Below are 23908 nucleotides of genomic sequence, written 5' to 3'. Positions count from 1 at the left end.
GTTATAATCCCTAATGTACAGATGAAGACACAGGTTGAGGGGGAAAGGGTGGGAGTAGGGTGAGGGATAAGAGACTACACATTGTGTACAGTGTACACTGCTTGGGTGATGGGCACCAAATCTCAGAAATCACTACTAAAGAACTTATTCACATAGCCAAATACCAACTGTTCCCCAAAAACCCACTGAAAAAAAATACATCTCAAAAAAAAAAAAAGAAAACAGGTTGAGAAGGTAAGATGTGCCTTAAGTCAAACAGCACAACTTTGCATCAAACCCAGCTCAGTAGATGCAAAGTCTACTCATAGCATAGCAGCTACAATACTGCCACTGTTTTTTTTCTTTTTTACTTTTTGAGACAGGGTGTCTGTCACCCAGGCTGGAGTGCAGTGGTGTGATCAAGGCTCACTGCAGCCTCAACTTCCTGGGCTCAAGCAATCCTCCCACCTCAGCCTCCTGAGTAGCTGGGACCACAGGTAAGCGCCACCAGGCTGGGCTAGTTTATTTTTATTTCTTGCACAGACGGGGTCTCACTATGTTGCCTGGGTGGCTGGTCTTGAACTCCTGGACTCAAGCGATCCTCTCACCTCAGCCCCGCAAAGTGTTGGGATTACAGGCATGAACCACCGCGCCCAGCCCATGGCAATCCTAAATACTACCTAAACCACAGTGTCAAACTTACTTCCTCCAATTAAACAACATAGAAGATGAAATTAGGTGAGGCTGTGGGGAAAACAACAACATAGGAGCAATTTTCAGACAGGCAGCAAGGCAGCACCACCCAAATTACACAGGGACACCTAGCAACATAAACTTTAGCTGAAAATTTCAGAGAGGGAAAGGTGTTTCCAGAAAGGACCTTTTATCCTGTTTATCAGCTGGTATTAAGTATAGCAAGACACCAACCTACCCATTATTTAAGGTAGGTTAAGCCCAAAGCTCCCTACCAGAATCTGCCTCCTGCTTGAATATTTTGCCCAAACTACAGCCATAGAGACCAGGAAGAGGAAAGAGTAAGAGCTGTTTTGGGGGTCTTGGTCCAGGCTGCTCCTGGAGCTCAGTCATTAGGTCTTTTGCAGAGGTTCTTCAGTAAATTGAACTGTATGCGACGCCACAGGCCCCACCCATTACCAGAACGAGACTGAGTCAACATGGTCTCCAAGAAAACCGTAGGAGGGAAGTGGAATGCCAGGAGAGCAGAGGGAAGGAAGTCCATCATGCAGTTAAGAATCACCAGGAAGTCCCCAGAAAAAAATCCTTAAGCTCCCAAATCATTATATTCTTTTATTTATAGACTGAGAGCAAGGACCCAAGCACAGCCTGGTGCTCTTGGATAGAGAAGAAAGCAGCTATTGTCCACACTCAGAGGTTGCTGAGGTGCCCTCCCCCACTGATCTGGAATGATCTACACTGCTAGTGAAGAGGAGGGATGGCAAGCTGACTAAATAAGAAGGCAGGGAAAGAAAGTCCGCTTTAGTTCTGAGGGCTGTGACATTAGATGAGAGTGGAGCCCTGGGCATGTCAGCCAGCCTTCTGTGTAACGCCCGCCCAGGTCCCATTGTGTCTGTTCTCTCGGTCCTCCACTGTTGCCCACATCTTTCTCCAGGCTGCTTAAGTGCCCCTCCTGGAGTGCATGAGCAGGTCGCGTTGCAGCCCAGCCTCCAGGCTGGAGGTCAGTCTGGCTGTGGGAGGGTCGGTCAGCAGAGTCAATTTGTTGAAAACACCTCTGCCAAAGTAGTCAGCAATCACAGAAAAGCTGTCATTGGAGCACTTGAGCTGCAGGAGAAGAGGAGGGAAGGAGTACAAATCAGAATCAAAGTGCTTGTTTCTTAAATGAGGAGGAGATAAGGAAACAAGCCCTCCAGTGACTCTGTGACACTAGTGGGAATCCCCTGGCCCATCTAGCCCACTCATCCCCACCTGATGCTGGAATTGATCATGGAGATCTCGTTTCTGTTCCTGGGCCCGGATCATATCCATGACCTTCCGGTTTTCAGGGAGGCAGGTGGGGCAGTCAGCATCACTTTCCGAGTAACTTTCAAAGCAGTGTTGGTGGAAGGAGTGGCCACACAGGAAGTGGACTGAGGGCAACTCCAAGGCACTGTTACAGATGCTGCACTTGGTCTTTTGGAAAATCTTAGGACTACAGGGAAGAAAGACCAGAAGTGAGTGGCAAAAGTGAGGGCAAGGCCAGGAGTCAAGGATGAGAAAGAAGGCAGCTGAAGTGCACAGGGCAAGGTCCCTGGTAAGGCCCCTGAAGGCCCTGCCCTGCTCTTCTTATCGCCTTAAGGGAGTCAAATGATTACAACAGCCCTGGACCTGCAGTGAGTCTCAGCATGCTCCCAACAAGGCCAACTCAGCCTGGGGATTGTTTCCTCTGTCTCCATTTTCACAACTGCCACTAAATTAACTTTCAGGTCTGTACTCAGATGTGACCCTTTCACTGAGGCCTTTCCTGGCCACCTTCTCTAAACTTGTTAACACACTTCTCCCACTCCCCTTGCTCAATTCATTTGCCACTCAGAACTTATCACCACCTAACATACTACAAAAGTTTGTCTATTTGGCTGGGCACAGTGGCTCACACCTGTTATCCCAGCACTTTGGGAGGCCGAGGCAGGTGGATCACCTGACGTCAGGAGTTCTAGACCAGCCTGGCCAATATGGTGAAACCCAGTCTCTACTAAAAATATAAAGATTAGCCGGGCATGATGGCAGGCACCTGTAATCCCAGGTACTCGGGGGGCCGAGGCAGGAGAATCGCTTGAACCCAGGAGGCAGAAGTTGCAGTGAGCCAAGATCGCGCCATCACACTCCAGCCTGGGGGACAAGAGCGAGACTTCGTCTCAAAAAAGAAAAAAAAAAAAAAGAAAAGAAAAATTTGCCTATTTGGCCGGGTGCGGTGGCTCACGCACGTAATCCCAGCACTTTGGGAGGCCAAGGCAGGCAGATCCCCTGAAGTCAGGAGTTCAAGACCAGCCTGGCCAACATAGTGAAACCCTGTCTCTACAAAAATACAAAAATTAGCCAGGCATGGTGGCAGGCGCCTGTAATCCCATCTACTCAGGAGGCTGAGGCAGGAGAATCGCTTGAACCCAGGAGGTAGAGGTTGCTGTGAGCTGAGATCGCGCCATTGCACTCTAGCCTGGGTGACAGAGTGAGACTCTATCTCAAAAGAAAAAAAAAAAAAAGTTTGCCTATTTAACATGTTTGCTGTCTGTCTCTTCTACAACATAAAGCTCCATGAAGGCAAGGCTTTTTGTCTGTGCTGTTCAGAACAGTGTCTGGGACATCACAGAGGCTCAATATTTGTAGAATGAAGAAACTGTTGTTCTCTAATAAATACTTCACAGAATGTTAAGGGCAGGTAAGATTTCAGAGTTGGGATTATGGCCGGGCACCATGGCTCATCCGAGCACTTTGGGAGGTCAAGGCGGGAGGATCACTTGAGGCCAGGAGTTCGAGACCAGCCTGGCCAACATTATAAACCCCATCTCTACTAAAAATCCAAAAATTAGCTGGGCTTGGTGGCACACGCCTGTAATCCCAGCTACTTGGGAGGCTGAGGCGGGAGAATCACTTGAGCCCAGGAGATCAAAGCTGCAGTGAGCCGTGATCACACTCCTCCACTCCAGCCTCAGTGACAAGATCCTGTCTCAAAAAAGAAAAACACCAGAACGGCTTCCAACCACAATACGGATGTGTTTAGAAATGGTAGAATACAGGCATATAAAGAACAAAAAGTACCTGCTACAAAATAATATCATCCAAAGCCCAATAAATAATGATCTATGTAATAAACCATTTTTTGGAATTCCTCAATTAAAACACATCTTGAAGAATCAAAATGCTCAAAAGCACTCCACAGAATCCTCTACAGAAAGTACTTAGTAATGAATACCCTGTGAAGGGCAAGTTATCCCCTGGACTCCTCCACATATCCACGCCCCGGGTACCTGGCCTTGAGCTCTTGGATCTCCTGGCGGATACGGGTGGTCTCCTCCCGGTACCGCCGCACCCGCAGCTCATCCTGTGCAATCTGCTGGCTCTGTTTCTGTAGTTTTTGGACCAGGTAGTCCCTGATGACGGAGAGTGTGGCTGTGGAGTTGTGGGCCAGGGTCTGCACCACTGAGATTGGGGTCCAAGAGGAAACAAGACAATCAGCCACGTGTGGCACTCTCTGGATGAAGTTGAAGGGCCCCTGCACAGAGCCCAGCTGTCAGCAGCTTGTCACCCACCCATCTGTCTTCCCAAGTACCTAGAAGAGGCGGCATGAGGTTCTTGTTCTCGATATGCTTGAGGACAGCTGCCACGTACTCCTTGCAGTCCTCCTCCTTGCGAGCGAAGTAGCTGAGGGCCTGCTCCCACAAGGAGGGGTCCTGCTCCCCATGGCGCTCACACACGCTGATGACCTGCCGGTACTGCTCGTGCTGCATGTGGTAGTGCATGATCTGCTGGAACCTGCGGCCGGGGCAAGGGCACACCTCAGTAGCTGTCTCTGGAAAATGACTTGGATTCTTCCCCTTTCCCTGAAATTCCCCAAACTCTTACAGCTTCCCCTGCTCATAAAGGTAAAGGACACCATCCTGGAAGTCGTGCATCTGGCACAGGACCAGGGCCTTGTCAAAGACGTCGCAGAAGCGACCACTCTTCAGCAGGGAAATGGCCTCTGAGTGAAGCTTCTCTTTGACCTGGAGAGGAAGGAGGGCAGAGCTGCTGGACAAAAGGGGAAAATCACAAGGTCTCTTGGGATAAAGCCAGTCAACTCTTTCCCTCAGTCCGTTCCCTCTTCACAGAGGACCACTGAGCCCCGAGGTAAGGTGTTACTGGCCTAAGGAATGCAGTGAAAGGCAGCCACCAAGACGGAAGAATGGAGACGGCACGAAGTGTCTTTTCTCATGAAGCCCTGGCCAGGCCTCACCTGTGGATCCTTCTCGTGGGCCCAGTTCTGCAGTCGCAGCTCAAGGAGTGTGTCGTAGATCCCCTGGGGTGAGTCTGGCTGCACTTCACTCATGTGCTCTAGGAAGGCTTTCAGCTCTCGCGGGTTATTGGCAAAGATGGGGATGAACTCCTCAGAGTTGGCCTAGGATGGCAAGGGAGGAAAAAGGAGGCTGAATGAGTGGGCGTGATATACAGCAAGGCCTTAAGGTGATCCCCACAGTCTGAAGCTCTTTTCCCTGCAGCCTCACCCTGCAGCCTGGGGCCTCCCTATCGCTGCGGCCTTCGAGGCTGGGCCGATAATCAGTACAAAGTCCCTTCAGCAACTGAGTTGTCTGCTCTGGTATGTGGTGCATGAGGATCTTGCCGTAGCGCTTCATGTTGCTCTCTGCCTGCTCAAAAGGCAGCTTGCCGATGTATCGAAGGGCTTCCTGATAATTCTGTGGAAAAGTAAAGCGCAGAATAGTGTATACTCCTGCCTCAGCCACCAGGAAGCACTTTCGTCATTCTGGGGATGTCTTCAAAAACAACAGGGCTCTGCCCAAGTTGAGAGTCTCACCTCTACTCAGGAGGATGGGGTGGGAGGATCACCTGAGCCCAGGAATTCAACTCCAGCCTGGGCAACATAGTGAGACCCTGTCTCTTGGGGAAAAAAAGACAGTCTCACCTACCTTAATGTCTTCTAGCTGGATCTTCAGGTACCACTCATGATGTGCATGGTTCTCCGCCAGATACAGGGCATGGGAGTAGTAGCCAGCCTGCCGGAGGACCTTGATGGCTGTCTCCACATCAAAGTGGACTTCACTCTCACTCTTTGTCTGCCAGGGAGACATGAGACAAAATCATTTACACAGAGGGAGATAGAGAAGGGAGAGGAAACAGGCACCTGACTTTCAGATTCCTAAGGTGATATCATAAAGTTCACGCTTTGAAAATATTATGCTACTCAGCCTGTGGGAGTTTCTGACTAAAGTTTTCCTCTGCCCCTACCATTAGAGGGACACCGCTAGGGACAGGACTTCCCCAGTGCCACCACCCTGGGCTTAGATACCATGGGGATTTCTAGAATCATAAAACAGGCTGGGCGCAGTGGCTCACGCCTATAATCCCAGCACTTTGGGAGGCCGAGGTGGGTGGATCACCTGAGGTCAGTAGTTCGAGACTAGCCTGATCAATAGGGTGAAACCTCGTCTCTACTAAAAATACAAAAATTAGCTGGGCATGGTGGCTCATGCCTGTAATCCCAGCTACTTGGGAGGCTGAAGCAGGAGAATCACTTGAACAGGGGAGGCAGAGGATTCAGTGAGCTGAGATGGTGCCACTGCACTCCAGCCTCTGTGTTAACAAAAAAAAAAAAACAACAAAAAAGTCTTTCTTAAGCCGGGCGCGGTGGCTCACGCCTGTAATCCCAGCACTTTGGGAGGCCGAGGCGGGCGGATCACGAGGTCAGGAGATCGAGACCACGGTGAAACCCCGTCTCTACTAAAAGCTTGCGGTGAGCCGAGATCGCACCACAGCACTCCAGCCTGGGCGACAGAGAGAGATTCTGTCTAAAAAATAAATAAATAAATAAATAAAACAAGAGGGGAGATGGCACAGAACTAACAGGAACAGCCACTCCTCTAAATAAGGTCAGCCCTTTCCTCTCCCTATGTCTTGCTGAAACGAACAAGTCCCAGTGGAGCCACCTCATGCTCAGTGGGGCCTCCAAGACTTCCCCACCAACAACATCCTGCACCTTGATGAACTCCTCCAGCTTCGAGCTGTCCTTGAGCTTGGTATAGCAGTTGAGGAGCAGGGTGGTATGGTCGGCATTGGCCAGGGATTGTCGGTGCAGGGTCTGCAGGTAGGCAGTCAGGTTGTGAATGCGCTGGGCATCCAGAAACTTGCGGATCACGTAGGATGGCTCCAACTTTCCAATGGTTCTAGGGAGACATGTGCACCAGATAGCATCTGAATCAGTGTACTTCTCCAGCTCATGTACACAGGAATCACTTGCAGATCTTCTCAAAATGCAAATTCTATTTCAGTGGATCTGGAGTGGGGCCTGAGATTCTACATTTCTAACAAAGTCCCAGGTAATATCAGTGCTACTAGACTGTTGACCACACTGGGTAACAAGGCTCCAGAGCACTGCTTCTTAAATTTGGCTAAAAATAGGAATTCTAAAGAGAACGGGGAAGAGGCTAAACAGGTTTCTTTTTATATTATTACTATTTTGTTGTTGTTTTATTGTTGTATTTTTGTTCTTTTTCTTTTACATTCTTTTTAAATGTAATTAATTTTTTTTTTTTTTTTGAGATGGAGGTTCGCTCTTGTTGCCCAGGCTGGAGTGCAGTGGCACGATCTCAGCCCACCCCAACCTCCGCCTCCCAGGTTCAAGTGATTCTTCTGCCTCAGCCTCCTGAGTAGCTGGGATTACAGGCATGTGCCACCATGCCCAGCTAGTTTTGTATTTTTAGTAGAGGCAGGGTTTCTCCATGTTGGTCAGGCTAGTTTCGAACTCCCGACCTCAGGTGATCCACTCACCTCAGCCTCCCAAAGTGCTGGGATTACAGGCGTGAGCCACCACGCCCGGCCTTTTTTTAATTATTATTTTTTTGAGACGAAGTCTCGCTATTTTGCCAGGCTGGAGTGCAGGGCACAATCTTGGCTCACTGCAACCTCCGCCTCCTGGGTTCAAGCTATTCTCCTGCCTCAGCCTCCCGAGTAGCTGGGACTACAGGTGCGTGCCACCACACCCAGCTAATTTTTGTATTTTTAGTAGAAACAGGGTTTCACCATGTTGGCCAGGATGGTCTCAATCTCTTGACCTCGTGATCCGCCCACCTCAGCCTCCCAAAGTGTTTGGATTACAGGCGTGAGTCACTGCCCCTGGCAATTTATTTATTTATTATTATTATTATTATCTACTATTATTTTTTTGAGATAGAGTCTTGCTCTGTTGCCCAGGCTGGAGTGCAGTGGCACGATCTTGGCTCACTATAGCCTCTGCTTCCCAGGTTCAAGTGAATCTCCTGCCTCAGCTTTGCGAGTGGCTGGGATTACAGGCATATGCCACCACACCCAGCTAATTTTTTTTTTAAGATGGGATTACAGGTGCACGCCACCATGCCCAGCTAATTTTTGTATTTTTAGTAGAGATGGGGTTTCACCATGTTGGCCAGGCTGGTCTTGAACTCTTGACCTCAGGTGATCCACCTGCCTCAGCCTCCCAAAGTGCTGAGATTACAGGCGTGAGCCACCACGCCTGGCCTTGTATTTTTTTTTTTTTTTTAGTGGAGACAGGGTTTCACCATGTTGGCCAGGCTGGTCTCAAACTCCTAACCTCAAGTGATCCACCCGCCTTGGCCTCCCAAAGTGCTGGGATTACAGGAATGAGCCACGGCGCCCAGCCATATTTTTAAATTTTATTTATTTATTGTTAGAAATGAGGTCTTGCTATGTTGCTCAGACTGGGCTCATGCATTCCTCCCACCTCGGTCTCCCAAAGGGATAGGATCACAGGCACATGCCACTGCACCCCAGCCTTAGACAAACTTTTTTTTTTTTTTTTTTTTTTTTGAGACAGTCTTGCTCTGATACCCAGGCTGGAGTGCAGTGGTGGGATCTCGGCTCACTGCAAGCTCCGCCTCTGGGGTTCAGGCCATTCTCCTGCCTCAGCCTCCCAAGTAGCTGGGACTACAGGCGCCCGCCACCACGCCTGGCTAATTTTTTGTATTTTTTAGTAGAGATGGGGTTTCACCATGTTAGCCAGGATGGTCTCGATCTCCTGACCTCATGATCCACCCTCCTCAGCCTCCCAAAGTGCTGGGATTACAGGCGTGAGCCACCGTGCCCGGCCACCTTAGACAGATTTCTAAAACCCCTTCTTAAGGCAGAAAATTCCAAGAATTAGTACTGATGGAAGGAATTATGGAAGCAAGAGATGAATACCTTTTCCCCCTTAAAGAACCAGGTCAAAGTGAATATTTACAAAGGCCAAGCTAAAGGTTAAAATGAGAGGTAATCATCGGCTCAACTGCATACTGGTCATATAATATTTGACCCTAAAATTCCCTTTTCAACAAGGAATCTTGTCCTCTCATTTAAGGCATCATAGTTCTTGTAAAGAAAATTAAAAAGGCCGGGCACTGTGGCTCACACCTGTAATCCTAACACTTTGGGAGGCCGAGGCAGGCGGATTGCCTGAGCTCAGGAGTTCGAGACCAGCCTAGAGAACGTGGTGAAACCCCGTCTCTACTAAAAACACAAAAAATTAGCCAGGCATGGCAGCATGAGCCTGTAATCCCAGCTACTTGGGAGGCTGAGACAGGAGAATTGCTTGAACCCGAGGCAGAGGTTGCAGTGAGCCGAGATCACACCATTGCACTCCAGCCTGGGTGAAAGAGCGAGAATCCGTCTCAAAAACAAACAAACAAAAAAAGCAAAGAAAAAAACGCCGGGCGCAGTGGCTCATGCCTGTAATCCCAGCACTTTGGGAGGCTGAAGCGGGCAGATCACCTGAGGTCAAGAGTTCATGACCAGCCTGGCTAACATGGTGAAACCCCGTTTCTACTAAAAATACAAAAAATTAGCCAGGTGTGGTGGCACGCGCCTGTAATCCCAGCTACTCGGGAGACTGAGGCAGGAGAATCATGTGAACCCAGGAGGGAAGGTTGCAGTAAGTCGAGATCGCGCCATTGCACTCCAGCTTGGACAACAAGAGCGAAACTCCATCTCAAAAAAAAACTAACAAAAACAAACAAAAAACCAAAACCAAAAACAGTTCCTGGTAGAATTCTAGCCCCTACCTGGAGCATGGATGGGCTTTAGCTATCTAGCTGCCTGTCCCTGCATTCACTTTGGGCTATATCCCAAAGTGCCTCCACACTGACCGGATATACTGCTGGACAGCCCCATCATGGTTGCCCTTGCTGTAGAGATGGTCTCCATACTGCATGAAAATCTGGGCCAGCCCATCACTGTCCAGATGCTGGCTCTTGGCAAGGTTAATCGCCATCTCAAATAGGTTCTTCTTAAACAGCATCTAGAAGGGAAGAAAGATTAGAAAATTGGTAGAAGTGGTCCTGGGAAGACACTTTCCCAAAATGTGCGCACAACACACAAAACAGAAAGTCCTGGATTTCTGATCTGCCTAGATCCTAGACAAACCAAGAGCTACCAGATATCCCCAAGATCAGTATCATCTTATTTCTAAGGTTCTCTGGAAACAAAGTGAACCCTTAGAGTGGGCTCAGGCTCCCAGCCACTACTTCCCTCTAAAGCCCCATCCCAGGCCATTTACCTTATAATCCTACCCTAAGGAAGCTGAGTAAGGCTGTGACCCACAAGGAGGGAAACACCCTGGCCAATATGACTTGGGGAACCTGCTCCTGCAGCTGCTTCTAGGTGCCTGTGGCCAGCTCTGCGAGCCTGGTGGCCTTGCCTCCAGTTTGGTCTGTGTGTCCTTCTCCTGCAGTGCGTGGACCCGCCCATCCCGCGTCAGCACGTACAGGGAGCCCCACTCAGCAAGCACATCCACTACATCCTCAAAGACGGTGCTATAGGCTATGAACTTGTTGCACAGGTCATAGATGTTTAGAATCTGCTTGTCGGAGCTCTGTGAATCCCTGCTGGTAAACTCTGACCTGCATAGGAAAGAAAAAGCACCAGATGTTTGGACATCTCTGTCTTATCTCCCCTATTTCCTTTCCCATGATAACTTTGGTGCACATTTCACCCAGCACAAATCACCTCTCTGGTCCCTCTCATCCCATAACATGCAGCGCTGTGCCGGTAGTTGTACATAGAGAACACATAAACCTGATCTTACCCTTTAGGATCCTACAATTAACCCAAGTAACAGATTAGAAAATTAAGTACACTAACATATCCATTCATTTAGAAAATAATAATCCAATACATGGTATATGTAAAACATTGTGCCTGGAACTGAATGAAAGCAAAACAAACCAGTATCTAACAGGGAGTACTTTCATCATGCAGACGACCCCACTTACCCCTTAAAAAAACAAAACCAAAACAAAACAGAAAACTTGCATCCTACATTTCCCAGCACTTTCTAATTTCTCCACTGCTGAATCCCTTGTTCCTCTGCCCAACTTATTTTGACAAAAGAGTTAGAAAAACAAAACAAGGCCGGGCGCAGTGGCTCACGCCTGTAATCCCAGCACTTTGGGAGGACGAGGCGGGCGGATCACGAGGTCAGGAGATTGAGACCATCCTGGCTAACACGGTAAAACCCCGTCTGTACTAAAAATACAAAAAATTAGCCGGGCATGGGGGCGGGCACCTGTAGTCCCAGTTGCTCGGGAGGCTGAGGCAGGAGAATGGCGTGAACCCGGGAGGCGGAGCTTGCAGTGAGCCGAGATCGCGCCATTGCACTCCAGCCTGGGCAATAGAGCGAGACTCCATCTCAAACAAAACAGAACAAAAAAAGCAGGTCCAAATTCCCTGGAGCATTCTAGTATGCTAGAGCTATGTAGCAAACACCTGCAGTAAAAACATCCATTTTTCAGTTAAAAAAAGCATTATAACCAACTCTAGCTATAAGTGTCACCGGCTGGGTGCAGTGGCTCACACCTGTAATCCCAGCACTTTGGGAGGCCGAGGCGGGCAGATCACTTGAGGTCAGGAGTCTGACACCAGCCTGGCCAACATGGTGAAACCCCGTCTCTACTGAAAATACAAAAAGTAGCTGGGCGTGGTGGCACATGCCTGTAATCCCAGCTATTCAGGAGGCTGAGGCAGGAGTATCACTGGAACCCAGGAGGCGAGGCTGCAGTGAGCCGAGATCACACCACTGCACTCCTGGGTGACAGAGCGAGACTCCATCTCAAAAAAAAAAAAAACCAGAAATGTTACCTACATAACACCGGAGTAGGAGTAGGAGATTGGCAGGATACAGGCATTAGGATTTTAAAATCAGGCAGATTCTGGGGAACGAGTCCAGCCCTCTCCCTGTCCCTTCTCACTGAGTCCTTACTTGGGAGAAACCTTCCGGTCACGGGAGACAATGATAAGGTAGCCTCTAAACCAGTGGGCAATGAGCTTATGGCCCTCAAAGGCGAAGCAGGGCCCACGTTCATCAGGCTGGTACAAGTAGACACACTCATCCCCGGCCACAATGAACTGCAGGTCCTGAGAAGGGTCACTTAGGGCTGAGCAGCGCAGGCCACAACCATGGGTGTCCAACTCCACGCGAGGGTAGTCTTTTCCAGAAACTATATAGGACTGCCAGAAGTAACAAAGGGGTTAACAGGCTCCTTTGAGGAGGTAACACTAAGCCTTTTCACAAAGATATTCCCATCTCCATACTGGCTCTTTTTTCCCTCTTGGCATTCTAAAGTCTTTCTCTTGGCTGCTGGCCTTCTTCATTAACCATTACCCATCTATTAAATATATAACCAGAGATCACAATTTCTTTCTCTGTATATATTATCACTATCTAGCACAGAAATTCTGCAAGTAAGAGAAATGTAATAATCTACTGTTTTATCAAGAGTATTCCTGAGAGAGTAGACTGTTGTAAATCTGGGGCACCAGGAACAAGAAAGGTAAAGATACTTGTCCAATGTCATTTAAAAAGTTAGTTAGAAAATAGGCCGGTGCAGTGGCTCATGCCTGTAATTCCAGCACTTTGGGAGGTTGAGGCAGGTGGATTGCTTGGGCCCAGGAGTTCGAGATCAGCCTGGGCAACATGGTGAAACCCCCATATCTAGAAAAAATACAAAAATTAGCCAGGCATGGTGACACGTGCCTGTAATCCCACGTACTCAGGAGGCTGAGGTGGGAGGATCACTTGAGCCCAGGAGGCAGAGGTTGCAGTGAGCTGAGACAGCGCCATTGCACTCCAGCCTGGGTTACACAGCAAGATCCTGTCTCAAAGGAAAAAAAAAAAAAAAAGCTAGTTAGAAATAAAATTCAAGGCCAGGTGCGGTGGCTCACGCCTGTAATCTCAGCACTTTGGAAGGCCAAGGTGGGTGGATCACCTGAGGTCAGGAGTTCGAGACCAGACTGGCCAACATGGTGAAACCCTGTCTCTACTAAAAATACAAAAATTAGCTGGACATGCTGGTGTGTGCCTGTAATCCCGGCTACTCAGGAGGCTGAGGCAGGAGAATTGCTTGAACCTGGGAGACAGAGGTTACAGTGAGTCAAGATCTCGCCATCACTGCACTCCAGCCTGAGCAACACAGTGAGACTGTGTCTCAAAAAAAAAAGAAGAAAGAAAATTCACATCTTTTTACTACAAGCCCAGAGTCTAACTCTTTCCAGCTTCCTAGGCAAAAAAACAAAATACAAAGCTAGGCAAGTGATTCGAATTATATGATTAAAACTTTAACACTCCCACTTTTCCTGTCACTTCATTACCCTATCCCCCTGAACAATGGAGAAGCCCTCCCTGCCTGCTCCTAAGAGTGGAGGCCTTGGTCATACCTGGACGTTCTCTGTTGTCACAACAAACAAGTGAGTGGTCTTTCCTGCTTGGCGAAAGGCCAATCCAGTTACAGGATAGTTGCCCTTGTGCAAAATCTGGGTCTTGCTATGCCGGTCCCGGGTGATGTCTCCTTTGTTCAATGTAACACTGCCATCTGTGAAACCTGTAAGAAAACAAGAAAATTACTTCAGTGAGGCTGAAAAGATCAGGAAGTGGAGAGGGGAAAAAAGACCACTTGAGGCACTCAGAAGTGACAAGCTTTCTCCATATACCCAACCTCTCTAATGGTTAACCTGAATATTGGTACTCACTGACACATTTTCAAAGAACAAAATTAAATGCCTTCCCATTCCAAACTTTATTTTATTTATTTATTTATTTATTTATTTATGTATGTATTTATTTATTCTGAGACAGAGTTTCGCTCGTTGCCCAGGCTACAGTGCAATGGCGTGATCTTGGCTCACTGCAAACTCCGCCTCCCAGGTTCAAGTGATTTTCCTGCCGCAGCCTCCCTAGTAGCTGGGATTACAGGCATGTGCCACTACGCCCAACTAATTTTGTATTTTTAGTAGAGATGGGGTTTCTCCATGTTGGTCAGGCTGATCTCAAACTCCCAATCTCAGGTGACCCGCCCGCCTCAGCCTCCCAAGGTGCTGGGATTACAGGCATGAGCCACCGCGCCTGGCCCCCATTCCAAAATTTAATATCTCAAAGGCCTCAGTTCAGTACAAAGTGGTCTCCTGAAAACAGTAAAGATGAGAGGCAGAAGCAACTCTGAAGAAAATCTATAACAAATCTAGGAGTGTTAGTTTTGCCTTCTGTTTACCAATGGCCATAAAGTTGAGATTTTCATGGACAGTCAAACAAGATACAACAGTTGGCTCTGTTCCTGGAATAGCAGGGAAGATTCGAGTGCAGAGTGGATTGCCACCATCTCTCTTCTCCAGGTTCCAGATCTTAACCTGTGGACAGACCTCAGAAGTGTAAATGCTAGTCATCCTCCAACAAAAAAATCATTCCTAGGCTTCTGGATCTTTCCCATTTCCCTGCTGGGACTCACCAAGGGGTTGATGCCCTCTTCATCTTCTCCAACAGATGCCAGAATATTGTGCTGCTTCAGTTGGTACAGGTGTGTCACCCGTAGTTTGTAGGCTTGGAAGCCTGTAAGCTGTAGGGAACGTGGCAAGAACCAGATCTGGCCTTCCATATGTGCAGGGTAGTCAAGGAACCTCCTTTCCAAGGAGAGATAGTTACATTCAGACCAGAACTCAGATAACAATTACATGTATATAACTCTAAAATTTTCAAGGATTTTCCCACATACTCCTTATCTTAAAAAGAGTGAGGCCAGGCGCGGTGACTCACACCTGTAATCCCAGCACTTTGGGAGGCCGGGGGGGGGGGGGGGGGGGGCAGATCACCTGAGGTCAGGAGTTCGAGACCAGCCTGGCCAACATGGTGAAACCCTGTCTCTACTAAAAATACAAAAATTAGCCAGGTATAATGGTGCGTGCCTGTAATCTCAGCTACTCAGGAGGTTGAGGCAGGAGAATTGCTTGAACCCGGGAGGCGGAGGTTGCAGTGTGCCCGGATCATGCCATTGCACTCCAGCCTGTGTGACAAGAGTGAAACTCCGTCTCAAAAAAAAGAAAAAAAATTAGTGCGCCGGGCGCGGTGGCTCACTCCTGTAATCCCAGCACTTTGGGAGGCCGAGGCGGGTGGATCACGAGGTCAGGAGTTCGAGACCAGCCTGGCCAATATGGTGAAACCCCGTCTCTACTGAAAATGTAAAAAATTAGCCGGGTGTGGTGGCAAGCGCCTGTAGTCCCAGCTACTCGGGAGGCTGTGGCAGGAGAATCGCTTGAACTCAGGAGACGGTTACAGTGAGCCCAGATCCCGCCACTGCACTCCAGCCTGGGCAACAGAGTAAGACTCCGTATCAAAAAAAAAAAAAAAAAAAAAGTGAAAAAGGCCAGAATTTAGTAGCAGCAACATGAAGATGAAAGCAACAAACCGCTAGGCTCATTTACCTCCTCGCCAACGATAATATTAGGGCAGGAGAAATCATGTCACTTTACATATTCATCTTTTAAAGCCAACTTGCATTCTTTTTCTTATTGATCTCAAATTAACCTCGTCAAATTGGCATGCACACTTCTCTTACAGATAAGGAAATTAAAACCCAGACAGGTTAAATGACTTGCCCAGGATTGCTCAGCTGATAACAAGTTAGGAAATGGACTTCCTTCTTTCTTCCCGTAGACCACAGAACAACTCTGGATGACCAGCTAAACCAAAGAGGCGCGCGGCACGGACCCCTACGACAAACAGATTTCATCCTAACTCGATCTCTTCGGGATCCCGGGAGGGAAAAGACAGCTCCAAACGAAGGATATCTCCAAAGACCAGGCTCCCTCGGCCTGAGTCGCAGACAGTGATGCCAGGAGGGAGGCAAAGGAACTTGGAAGCAGCGGATCCAGAAGCAGGTGTGGCCCCGGGAGCGGCCCCATCATTGCTCAGCGGCTCCTTCACCAGCTCCTTGTCGAAGAAAACGAAGCGCCGCCACTGCAGGTAGGCCGCCATTTTGGCCGAGGGCTCCCACCTCCGGGAGCTTTGTCACGTGAGCTGAGCCAGCGAATCACGTGGTCGGCAGCTTCCGGGAGCCCGCGGGCCCAGGAGCTCTTGAGTCGGGGTGAGAGCGTCCCGCTGCTGGGAAAGTGGGCGGGGCCGCGCGCGGTAGTTCTAGTTCTGCAGTGTGCGACTTTGCCGGATGTGACTGTAACTTCGCTAGCTAAAATGCTTGAGAGCGGACCCTTCATCCCTTTGAGCATGTTTCTTCCTAAGATGCGCGGGTACTGGGAGATCAAGATGAGGGATGTCATGTGCCTTGTGAACTGTCACCCGCCGTGCGTAAGTGAATGACGTTTTGACCTCACAGGACTGTTTTGGGGCATAAATGAAACAGTGTATGTTAAACCAGGTTTTCGGCTGTATGAGAGGAGAAATAAAATTAGAAGTTTGTGTCTGCCACCACGCGGATTGTGAACCATAGTCAATGTTTTATATTCGTTTTTGTTTCCCCCGTCAGAGCGTATGACACCTAACAGACGCTCAAAACGTTTCTTAAGGAAACGGGCTGGGCGCGATGGCTCATGCCTGTCTGTAATCCCAGCACTTTGGGAGGCCGAGGTGGGGGAATCACTTGAGCCCAGGTGTTCGAGACCAGCCTGGGCAACATGGTGAAACCCCATCTCTACAAAAAATACAAAAATGAGCCTGGCATGGTGGTGGACACCTGTGGTCCCAGCTACTTGGGAGGCTGAAGTGGGAGGATCGATTGAGCCCGGAGTTGGAAGCTGCAGTGAGCTGTGATCGAGCCGCCGCACTCCAGCATGGGCGACAGAGCAAGACCTTGTCTCAAAAAAAAAAAAAAAAGGAAACTGGGAAATACTGGTGGGGCAGGAATTCCCAAGGCCCTGGGCTTTCTCCCCCTTTCCATAGTGGCAGGGTAGGGGACATAGAACTGAGCAAAAACCTGGAAGTGGCAGCTTTGAGAGCTGAGTGTTTTAATGAGAAGTGGCAGGTGTCCAAGATATTACATGGTCATTCTCCACTCCCAACTCTGGCTAAACCATCTTTGAGTCCAAGCAAGATCTATCCTCATGGACAACTACTGTAGGTTTACTGTTTGTGTGCCATGAGAAGCTATAGACAGAAGTGACATAGCATCATTTTGAGATGGTAGGGACATATGGAAAAGTGACCCTGTGGTATTTGTGAAGTTTATTTTTGCACTCCCCCAACTTCCTTTTTTTTTCTTTTTTCTTTTTTTCTTTTTTTTGAGACAGAGTCTCTCTCTATCCCCCAGGCTGAAGCGCAGTGGCACAATCTCAGCTGACTGCAACCTCCGCCTCCCGAGTTCAAGCGATTCTCATGCCTCAGCCTCCTGAGTAGCTGGGATTACAGGCGCCTGCCACCACGCCTGGCTAATTTTTGTATTTTTAGTAGAGATGGGGTTTTGCCATTTTGGCCAGGCTGGTCTCGAACTCCTGACCTCGGGTGATCCACCTGCCTCGGCCTCCCAAAGTACTGGAATTACAGGCGTGAGCCACCGCACCCGGCCCTCCCCCAACTTATTTCAGAATATTTGATGCTGAATTTCCACCAGCCAGAGTTCCCTGAGAGCGGGGGCTACATCTTGTACTGTGACTGTGAACGAGGCCTAGCAGAGCCTGGTAGAAGTTCCATGTTTGGTTGAAGGAATGAATGTGGATGCCTCTCCTCTTATCCACTCCTCTCCTCAATCTGGTTGATGGGCAGGTGGCGTCCATTTGTCTGAAGAGGTAAATGATAGGAAGAAACTCTAGCCACCACCATGCACACAGATTTCCTGACTTCCAACTCAAGTTTCTTTCCTCTTCATCACACAGGATATCTCCAATTCATTGCAACTGTTTCAGGATACCAACTCTTGGGCAGAAGCACAAATGGGAGCAGGTTGAACCCACTTTCACCTACTGAGCATATTCCATACTAGTCATCAGAATGTTTAGATAGTATGTTAATATGTCAGTTGTTAAGCCTATGAAGAATATATGTTAAAAGAAGCAATGTGGCCAGGCAAGCTGGCTCACTCTTGTAATCCCAGCGCTTTAAGAGGCTGAGGCAGGAGGATCCCTTGAGGCCAGGAGTTCAAGACCAGCGTGGGCAACAGGCTTCAAAAAAGAAGAAATGTAAAAGCAGAGATGTGAACAAGAGATAGAGTGCATCTTTGTTGCTTGGGTGCTCCCCCTGTTGTCCAATGGCAGAAGCTCCACGTCTTCCTCTGAGGGCTGAATCTGGTTCTACTTGTGCCCATTGGATCCTCTTATTGATGAGGGTTACAAAGGCCGAGATTGGCCTGCCAGAGAGACCCACAGCACCTCTTCAGACTTACTACCTTCTTTCCTTTCCTTCTTTTGACAAATATGTATTGAGCACTCCTAGTCCAGGAATTGTACCAAATGCCCAGAATATAAATGAACAAGACATGGTCCTCAACCACCACCCTAGAGACAGGCATAAAAAGAACTGACAGTAACAAGCCCCTAATTTCATGTAGTAAATTATATCTAATAAAGTGCCTTCGCTTTTCATGGAATCTTCATAGCAACCATCTGCAGAAGAGGTATCATTATCCCTGATGAGAAATGGAGTCTCAAAGCGTTTAACTTAAAGTGGCTCTCTCTGGGCAAAAACTTCAAAGTTCTTTGGAAACAAAATGAGTAATTCAGTCCCCTACCCTCTAATTAGATAGTTTGATGGGTGTAAAGCTAGATTATGCTTGTCAGAACATACACCAGGGTTTGTCTCTTAGTTACACTGGTCTGAACCCAGGAATTTCAGGATAGTGAGGAATATAACCAAGCAAATTACACAGAAAATGACTGTTCACTTACAGTTAGTTCTGCATACTGAGAACTCGAATTCTGAATGGACTAAAGATAAAGAAGAAATACAAGTCTTTAGTTTCGAATTAGAGAGGTCATAACTCAGAATCAAGAATGCAAGAATTGTCTTGCAGTGTTTTCTTTTCCCTTTAGCAAACTGCTGCCCATGGTATAAAACAGTTATATCCACTGGAACAAAACAGGAACACTTCTTGTCCCAAATGCAGACTTTAATTTATTTTTATTTTATTTTATTTTATTTTTGAGACAGAGTCTCGCTCTGTCGCCAGTCGTCAGGCTTGAGTGCAGTGGCGCGATCTCGGCTCACTGCAACGTCCGCCTCCCGGGTTCAAGTGATTCTCCTGCCTCAGCCTCCTGTGTAGTTACCTCAGCAAACTTTAATTTTCCGTTTTTCTCATCTGGCTCTCCAGGTAGAAACTACCTTCTTTTCTTTTTGAGATAGAGTCTCCCTCCATTGCCCAGGCTGGAGTGCAGTGGCACGATCTCGACTCACTGCAACCTCTGTCTCGTTTCCCAGGTTCAAGCGATTCTTGTGCCTCAGCCACCCAAGTAGCTGAGACTACAGGCGCACGCCATCATGCCCGGCTAGTTTTTGTATTTTTTATAGAGACGTGGTTTTGACATGTTTCCCCGGTTGGTCTCAAACTCCTGGCCTCAAGTGATCCACTCGCCTCTGCCTCCCAAAGTGCTAGGATTACAGGCATGAGCCACCACGCCCGGCCTGTTGTTGTTTTAATGTTCTTCCAGTTTTCATCAATAACCACATATTTCTTTCATTCTTTTTTGTTTTCTTTTGTTTTTTGAGACACGGCTAGAGTGCAGTGGCACAATCATGGCTCACCACAGTCTCCACCTCCTAGGCTCACGAGATTCTCCCACCTCAGCCTCCCCAGTAGCTGAGACTACAGGCTCATGCCACCATGCCCAGTTAATTTTGTTGTTGTTGTACTTTTAGTAGAGACAGTGTTCCGCCCTGTTTCCCAGGCTAGTCACAAACTGCTAGGCTCAAGCAATCCACATGCCTCAGCCTTCCAAAGTGCTAGGATTACAAGTGTGAGCCACCATATTTCTTTCTTTTTTTTGGAGGCGGGGGCCGGGGATACAGGGTCTCACTCTGTCGCCCAGGCTGGAGTGCAATGGCAGGATCTCGGCTCACCCCAACCTCCGCCTCCCAGGTTCAAGTGATTCTCCTGCCTCAGCCTCTCAAGTATCTGGGATTACAGGCACACACCACTACCACCCAGTTAATTTTTGTATTTTTACTAGAGACAGGGTTTCACCATGTTGTCCAGGCTGGTCTCAAACTCCTGACCACAAATGACCCACCCGCCTGGGCCTCCCAAAGTACTGTGAGCCACCGTGCCCGGCCCTAGCCACATATTTCTTTTGTAATTCTAAAAATATTGTTATAGAAGTAGGAAAAAATTTATCTTGGTTTATCTCCTGCTGAAAATGGGCTCTCTCCTGCCTGGGGTTACAGCAAAGTCAAACCTAGAGTCTCTTGAGGCCAGGCAAGGTGGCTTATGCCTATAATCCAGCACTTTGGGGGGCCAAGGTGGGAGGATTACTTGAGGCCTGGAGTTCAAGACCAGCTTGGGCAACATAGGCAGACCTCATCTCTACTAAAAATAAATAAATAAATAAGTAGCCAGGTGTGGTGATGTGCACCTGTAGTTCCAGCTACTTGAGAGGCTGAGGAGGGAGAATTGCTTAAGCCCAGGAGATGGAGGCTGCAGTGAGCTGTGATCACACCACTGCACTGGGCAAGAGAGTGAGCACCCTGTCTCAAAACAACAACAACAACAAACCCTAGAGTTGTTTGTATGACAGACAAAATAATTTTTAAATGTTTTATTGAAGTAACAACATACAAAAAAGTTGTAGAGTAGTACAACCCACTGAAATTCTACAAACTAACTGGACACTCCCATTGTAATCAGCAATGAGAACATGGCTAGCAGCCAGGCACAGTGACTCAGGCATGAAATCCCAGTATTTTGGGAGGCCGAAGCAGGCAGATCACCTGAGGTCAGGAGTTCGAGACCAGCGTGGGCAACATGGTGAAACCCTGTCCCTACTAAAAATACAAAAATTAGCTGGACATGGTGTTGCACGCCTACAGTCCCAGCTACTTGGGAGGCTGAGGCTGGAGAATGGCTTGAACCCCAGAGGCAGAGGTTGCAGTGAGCTGAGATTGTGCCACTGCACACAAGCCTGGGTGACAGAGTGAGACTCTCTCTCAAAAAAAAGGAGTGGGGGGAACATATCTAGCACCCCCAGAAACTTGCCTTATGTCCTCTTCTGAACCCTCCAGCTTGGGCAACAGAGCAAGACCCTGTATCTAAAGGATAGCAGCATCCTGACTTCTATCCCTGTAGCTTAGTTTTGCCAGCTTTTAAACTTGATATGTTAAATCATACAGTATGTACTTGGGCTTCTTTCACTCAGTATTATGTTTGTAGAATTCATCTAAGTTGTCCTATGTAATAATAGTCCACTCATTCTTATTGCTGTATAGAATTCCACTGTATGAATCTCTGATTCATTTATCTATCCAATTGTTGATGAGCATTTGGATAGTTTTCAGCCCAGGGCTGTTATAAATAAAGCTATTACCAACAGCCTCTGGGTGAACATATGTTTACTTTTTTTGTGTGTGTGTGACAGAGTCTCACTGTGTCACCCAGGCTGGAGTGCAGTGGCACGATCTTGGCGCACTACAACCTCCACCTCTCGGGTTCAAGCAATTCTCCTGCCTCAGACTCCCCAGTATCTAGGATTACAGGTGCGTGCCACCACGCCGGGCCAATTTTTTTTTTTTTTTTTTTTTTTTTTGAGATGGAGTCTGGCTCAGTCACCCAGACTGGAGTGCAGTGGCGTGATCTCGGCTCACTGCAACCTCCACCTCCTGGGTTCAAGCGATTCTCCTGGCTCAGCCTCCTGAGTAGCTGGGACTACAGGCACGTGCCACCACCAATTTTTGTATTTTTAGTGGAGATGGGGTTTCACCGTGTTAGGATGGTCTTGATTTCCTGACCTCATGATCTGCCTGCCTCAGCCTCCCAAAGTGCAGGGATTACAGGCGGGAGCCACCCCCAGCCGACAATTAATTTTTAAAAATTCTTCTGGTGTAGGATATTCTCTCTGATCAACACTGCCCTCAGCCCATCATGTAATTTGCATGGTTTATGTGCATATATACCCTCACCAATGTGTCTATTTTACACCTCTGTCAGTTTGGCACATGTTCTGCAAGATGGCAACTTTCTTCCCTTGGGTTTCTGCAGTGTTGGGGAAGGGATATAGTCCTCAAATGTTAACAAGTTATTCTGGAGAAGAACCAATGAGTTCACCTAGTCCTCAAATGTTAACAAGTTATCCTGGAGAAGAACCAATGAGTTCACCTGCCTAGGTCAATCTAAATCAGGTGTTTTACATTAAAAATTTCCCATTGTTCTTCAGCTTGTTCTTGTGAAATACTATTCTACCCTCTGGTCCCAGAACAAAACAGCTGACTCCTCAGAGCACTTGCACCTGCTTCACTACCCAGGGGGACAGACACCCAGGCTGAGAACTGTAGCTGTGGCAGAACCATGCTCCCACCAGGGGTATTCATGGTTGGAGCTCTCTTAGGAGCTTCGAGAGCTTTCTTCTTCTTCTTCTTCTTCTTTTTTTTTGAGACAGGGTCTCACTCTGTCGCCCAGCCTGGAGTACAGTGGTACAATCTCGGCTCACTGCAGCCTCTGCCTCCTGGGTTCAAGCAATTCTCCTGCCTCAGCCTCCTGAGTAGCTGGGATGACAGGCATGCACCACCACATTGGGCTAATTTTTTTGTATTTTAGTAGAGATGGGGTTTCACCATGTTGCCCAGGCTGGTCTTGAACTCCTAAGCTCAGGCAATCTGCCTGCCTCGGCCTCCCAAAGTGCTAGGATTACAAGCGTGAGCCACTGTGCCCAGCCCCCCAAATAGATTTTTAATAAGCACATGAAATGATGAACATATTTGTTTCCCAACACATTATGACTTCTTTGAGGGTAAGGACAAGCTCATACCCATCTCTGGATTAGCAGCACCTAGCCCAGTGTTTGCATATCAGAGTGGCCCAATAAATATTAAAACGCATACTCTCTGTTTGAAATGGATGGAAAGGCTGGGTGTGGTGGCTCACGCTGTAATCCTAGCACTTTGAGAGGCTGAGGCAGGCGGATCACCTGAGGTCAGGAGTTCGAGACCAGCCTGGCCAACATGGTGAAACCCTGACTCTACTAAAAATACAAAAATTAGCCAGGCATGGTGGTGTGTGCCTGTAGTCCCAGCTACTTGGGAGGCTGAGCCAGGAGAATCGCTTGAACCCGGGAGGTGGAGGTTGCAGTGAGCCAAGACTGCACCACTGCACTCCAGCCTGGATGACACAGACTCTGTAGCAAAAAAAAAAAAAAGAAATGGACGGAAAGACTCTACTGGATAGTTGGCCAAAAGTGGAGTCTATTACTGAGAAACAAAATCTTTCCCTGTGGAATTGAACTGACAGCTTATATGTCTATCATTATGGCAGAACGAACCCCATGCTATGGAATGTTCTACAGCAGTAAACGAGGAAGTGAACCACAGTTACATGGAAAATGCTCCACACTTTATTATTAGTTTAAAAAAATTGCAAACAATATAATTGTGTAACATTTTATGGTTTTAAAAAAGATAAAAGGCAAACAAGGTGTTGGTTGCAAAAAATAAAAAATGTATATTATGAAAAGATAAAAGCTACATGTTTCTAGGATATCTATATGTGTAAAAGAGGGAAAGACCTGGAAACTTATACACCACACTGACAATAGCAGGTGCCTCCACAAGAGAGAGTGGGGGTTTGGGTAGGCATCAAGGAAATTTACCTTTATGTAGAATGAATTTTTTAAAGATTACATTTGTGTATTATTTGTGTAATTAAATTCTGTTAAAATTTTAAGTGAATTTCTATTTCTACCAATTTGTCTACTGCCTGAATACATAACTATTCTTAAAAGGAAGAATAGCTCTCCCTCCCCCTCCCCCTCTCCCTCTCCCCACAGTCTCCCT

General features: G+C 47.8%; 1 protein-coding gene and 1 long non-coding RNA gene across 3 annotated transcripts; one reads left to right on the top strand and one right to left on the bottom strand.

The window, feature by feature from the left end:
- Positions 1-1264: 1264 nt before the first annotated feature.
- VPS11 (VPS11 core subunit of CORVET and HOPS complexes) lies at positions 1265-16249 on the bottom strand. Of its 2 annotated transcripts, none has more exons than XM_004052253.4 (16): positions 15781-16249; positions 14445-14593; positions 14211-14346; positions 13381-13544; positions 11927-12174; positions 10367-10568; positions 9816-9967; positions 6677-6863; positions 5610-5756; positions 5190-5378; positions 4922-5083; positions 4552-4691; positions 4259-4461; positions 3957-4128; positions 1921-2143; positions 1265-1776 (listed from the first exon to the last, which is right to left on the bottom strand). In XM_004052253.4, the coding sequence occupies exons 1-16, from the start codon at positions 15965-15967 to the stop codon at positions 1612-1614; spliced, it is 2826 nt and encodes a 941-aa protein (XP_004052301.1). In that variant the 5' UTR covers positions 15968-16249; the 3' UTR covers positions 1265-1611. The 2 variants fall into 2 exon arrangements, with proteins under 2 accessions (XP_004052301.1, XP_055211061.1); XM_055355086.2 differs by having other exon boundaries at positions 14445-14616; positions 15589-16036.
- LOC129525306 (uncharacterized) lies at positions 16123-21455 on the top strand. The gene is made up of 2 exons (XR_010129205.1): positions 16123-16294; positions 17253-21455. It is a non-coding gene; the product is annotated as an uncharacterized lncRNA (long non-coding RNA).
- The last annotated feature ends 2453 nt before the right edge of the window (positions 21456-23908 follow it).

This window comes from Gorilla gorilla, chromosome 9 (assembly GCF_029281585.2).
Source record: "Gorilla gorilla gorilla isolate KB3781 chromosome 9, NHGRI_mGorGor1-v2.1_pri, whole genome shotgun sequence".
Taxonomy (NCBI): Eukaryota; Metazoa; Chordata; class Mammalia; order Primates; family Hominidae; genus Gorilla; species Gorilla gorilla.
Note: the sequence above shows the minus strand (reverse complement) of the source record. Positions and strands in the feature narration are given on the sequence as shown.

Bases quoted from the DNA above. Each gene is read 5' to 3' on its own strand.
- VPS11 (XM_004052253.4), bottom strand. From the start codon at position 15,967: ATGGCGGCCTACCTGCAGTGGCGGCGCTTCGTTTTCTTCGACAAGGAG. The intron at 14,347-14,444 runs GTGAGTCCCAGC...GTCTGTCCACAG, and splicing joins AAGAGGGCATCAACCCCTTG to GTTAAGATCTGGAACCTGGA. The intron at 1,777-1,920 runs GTGGGGATGAGT...CTTCTCCTGCAG, and splicing joins ATGATCAATTCCAGCATCAG to CTCAAGTGCTCCAATGACAG.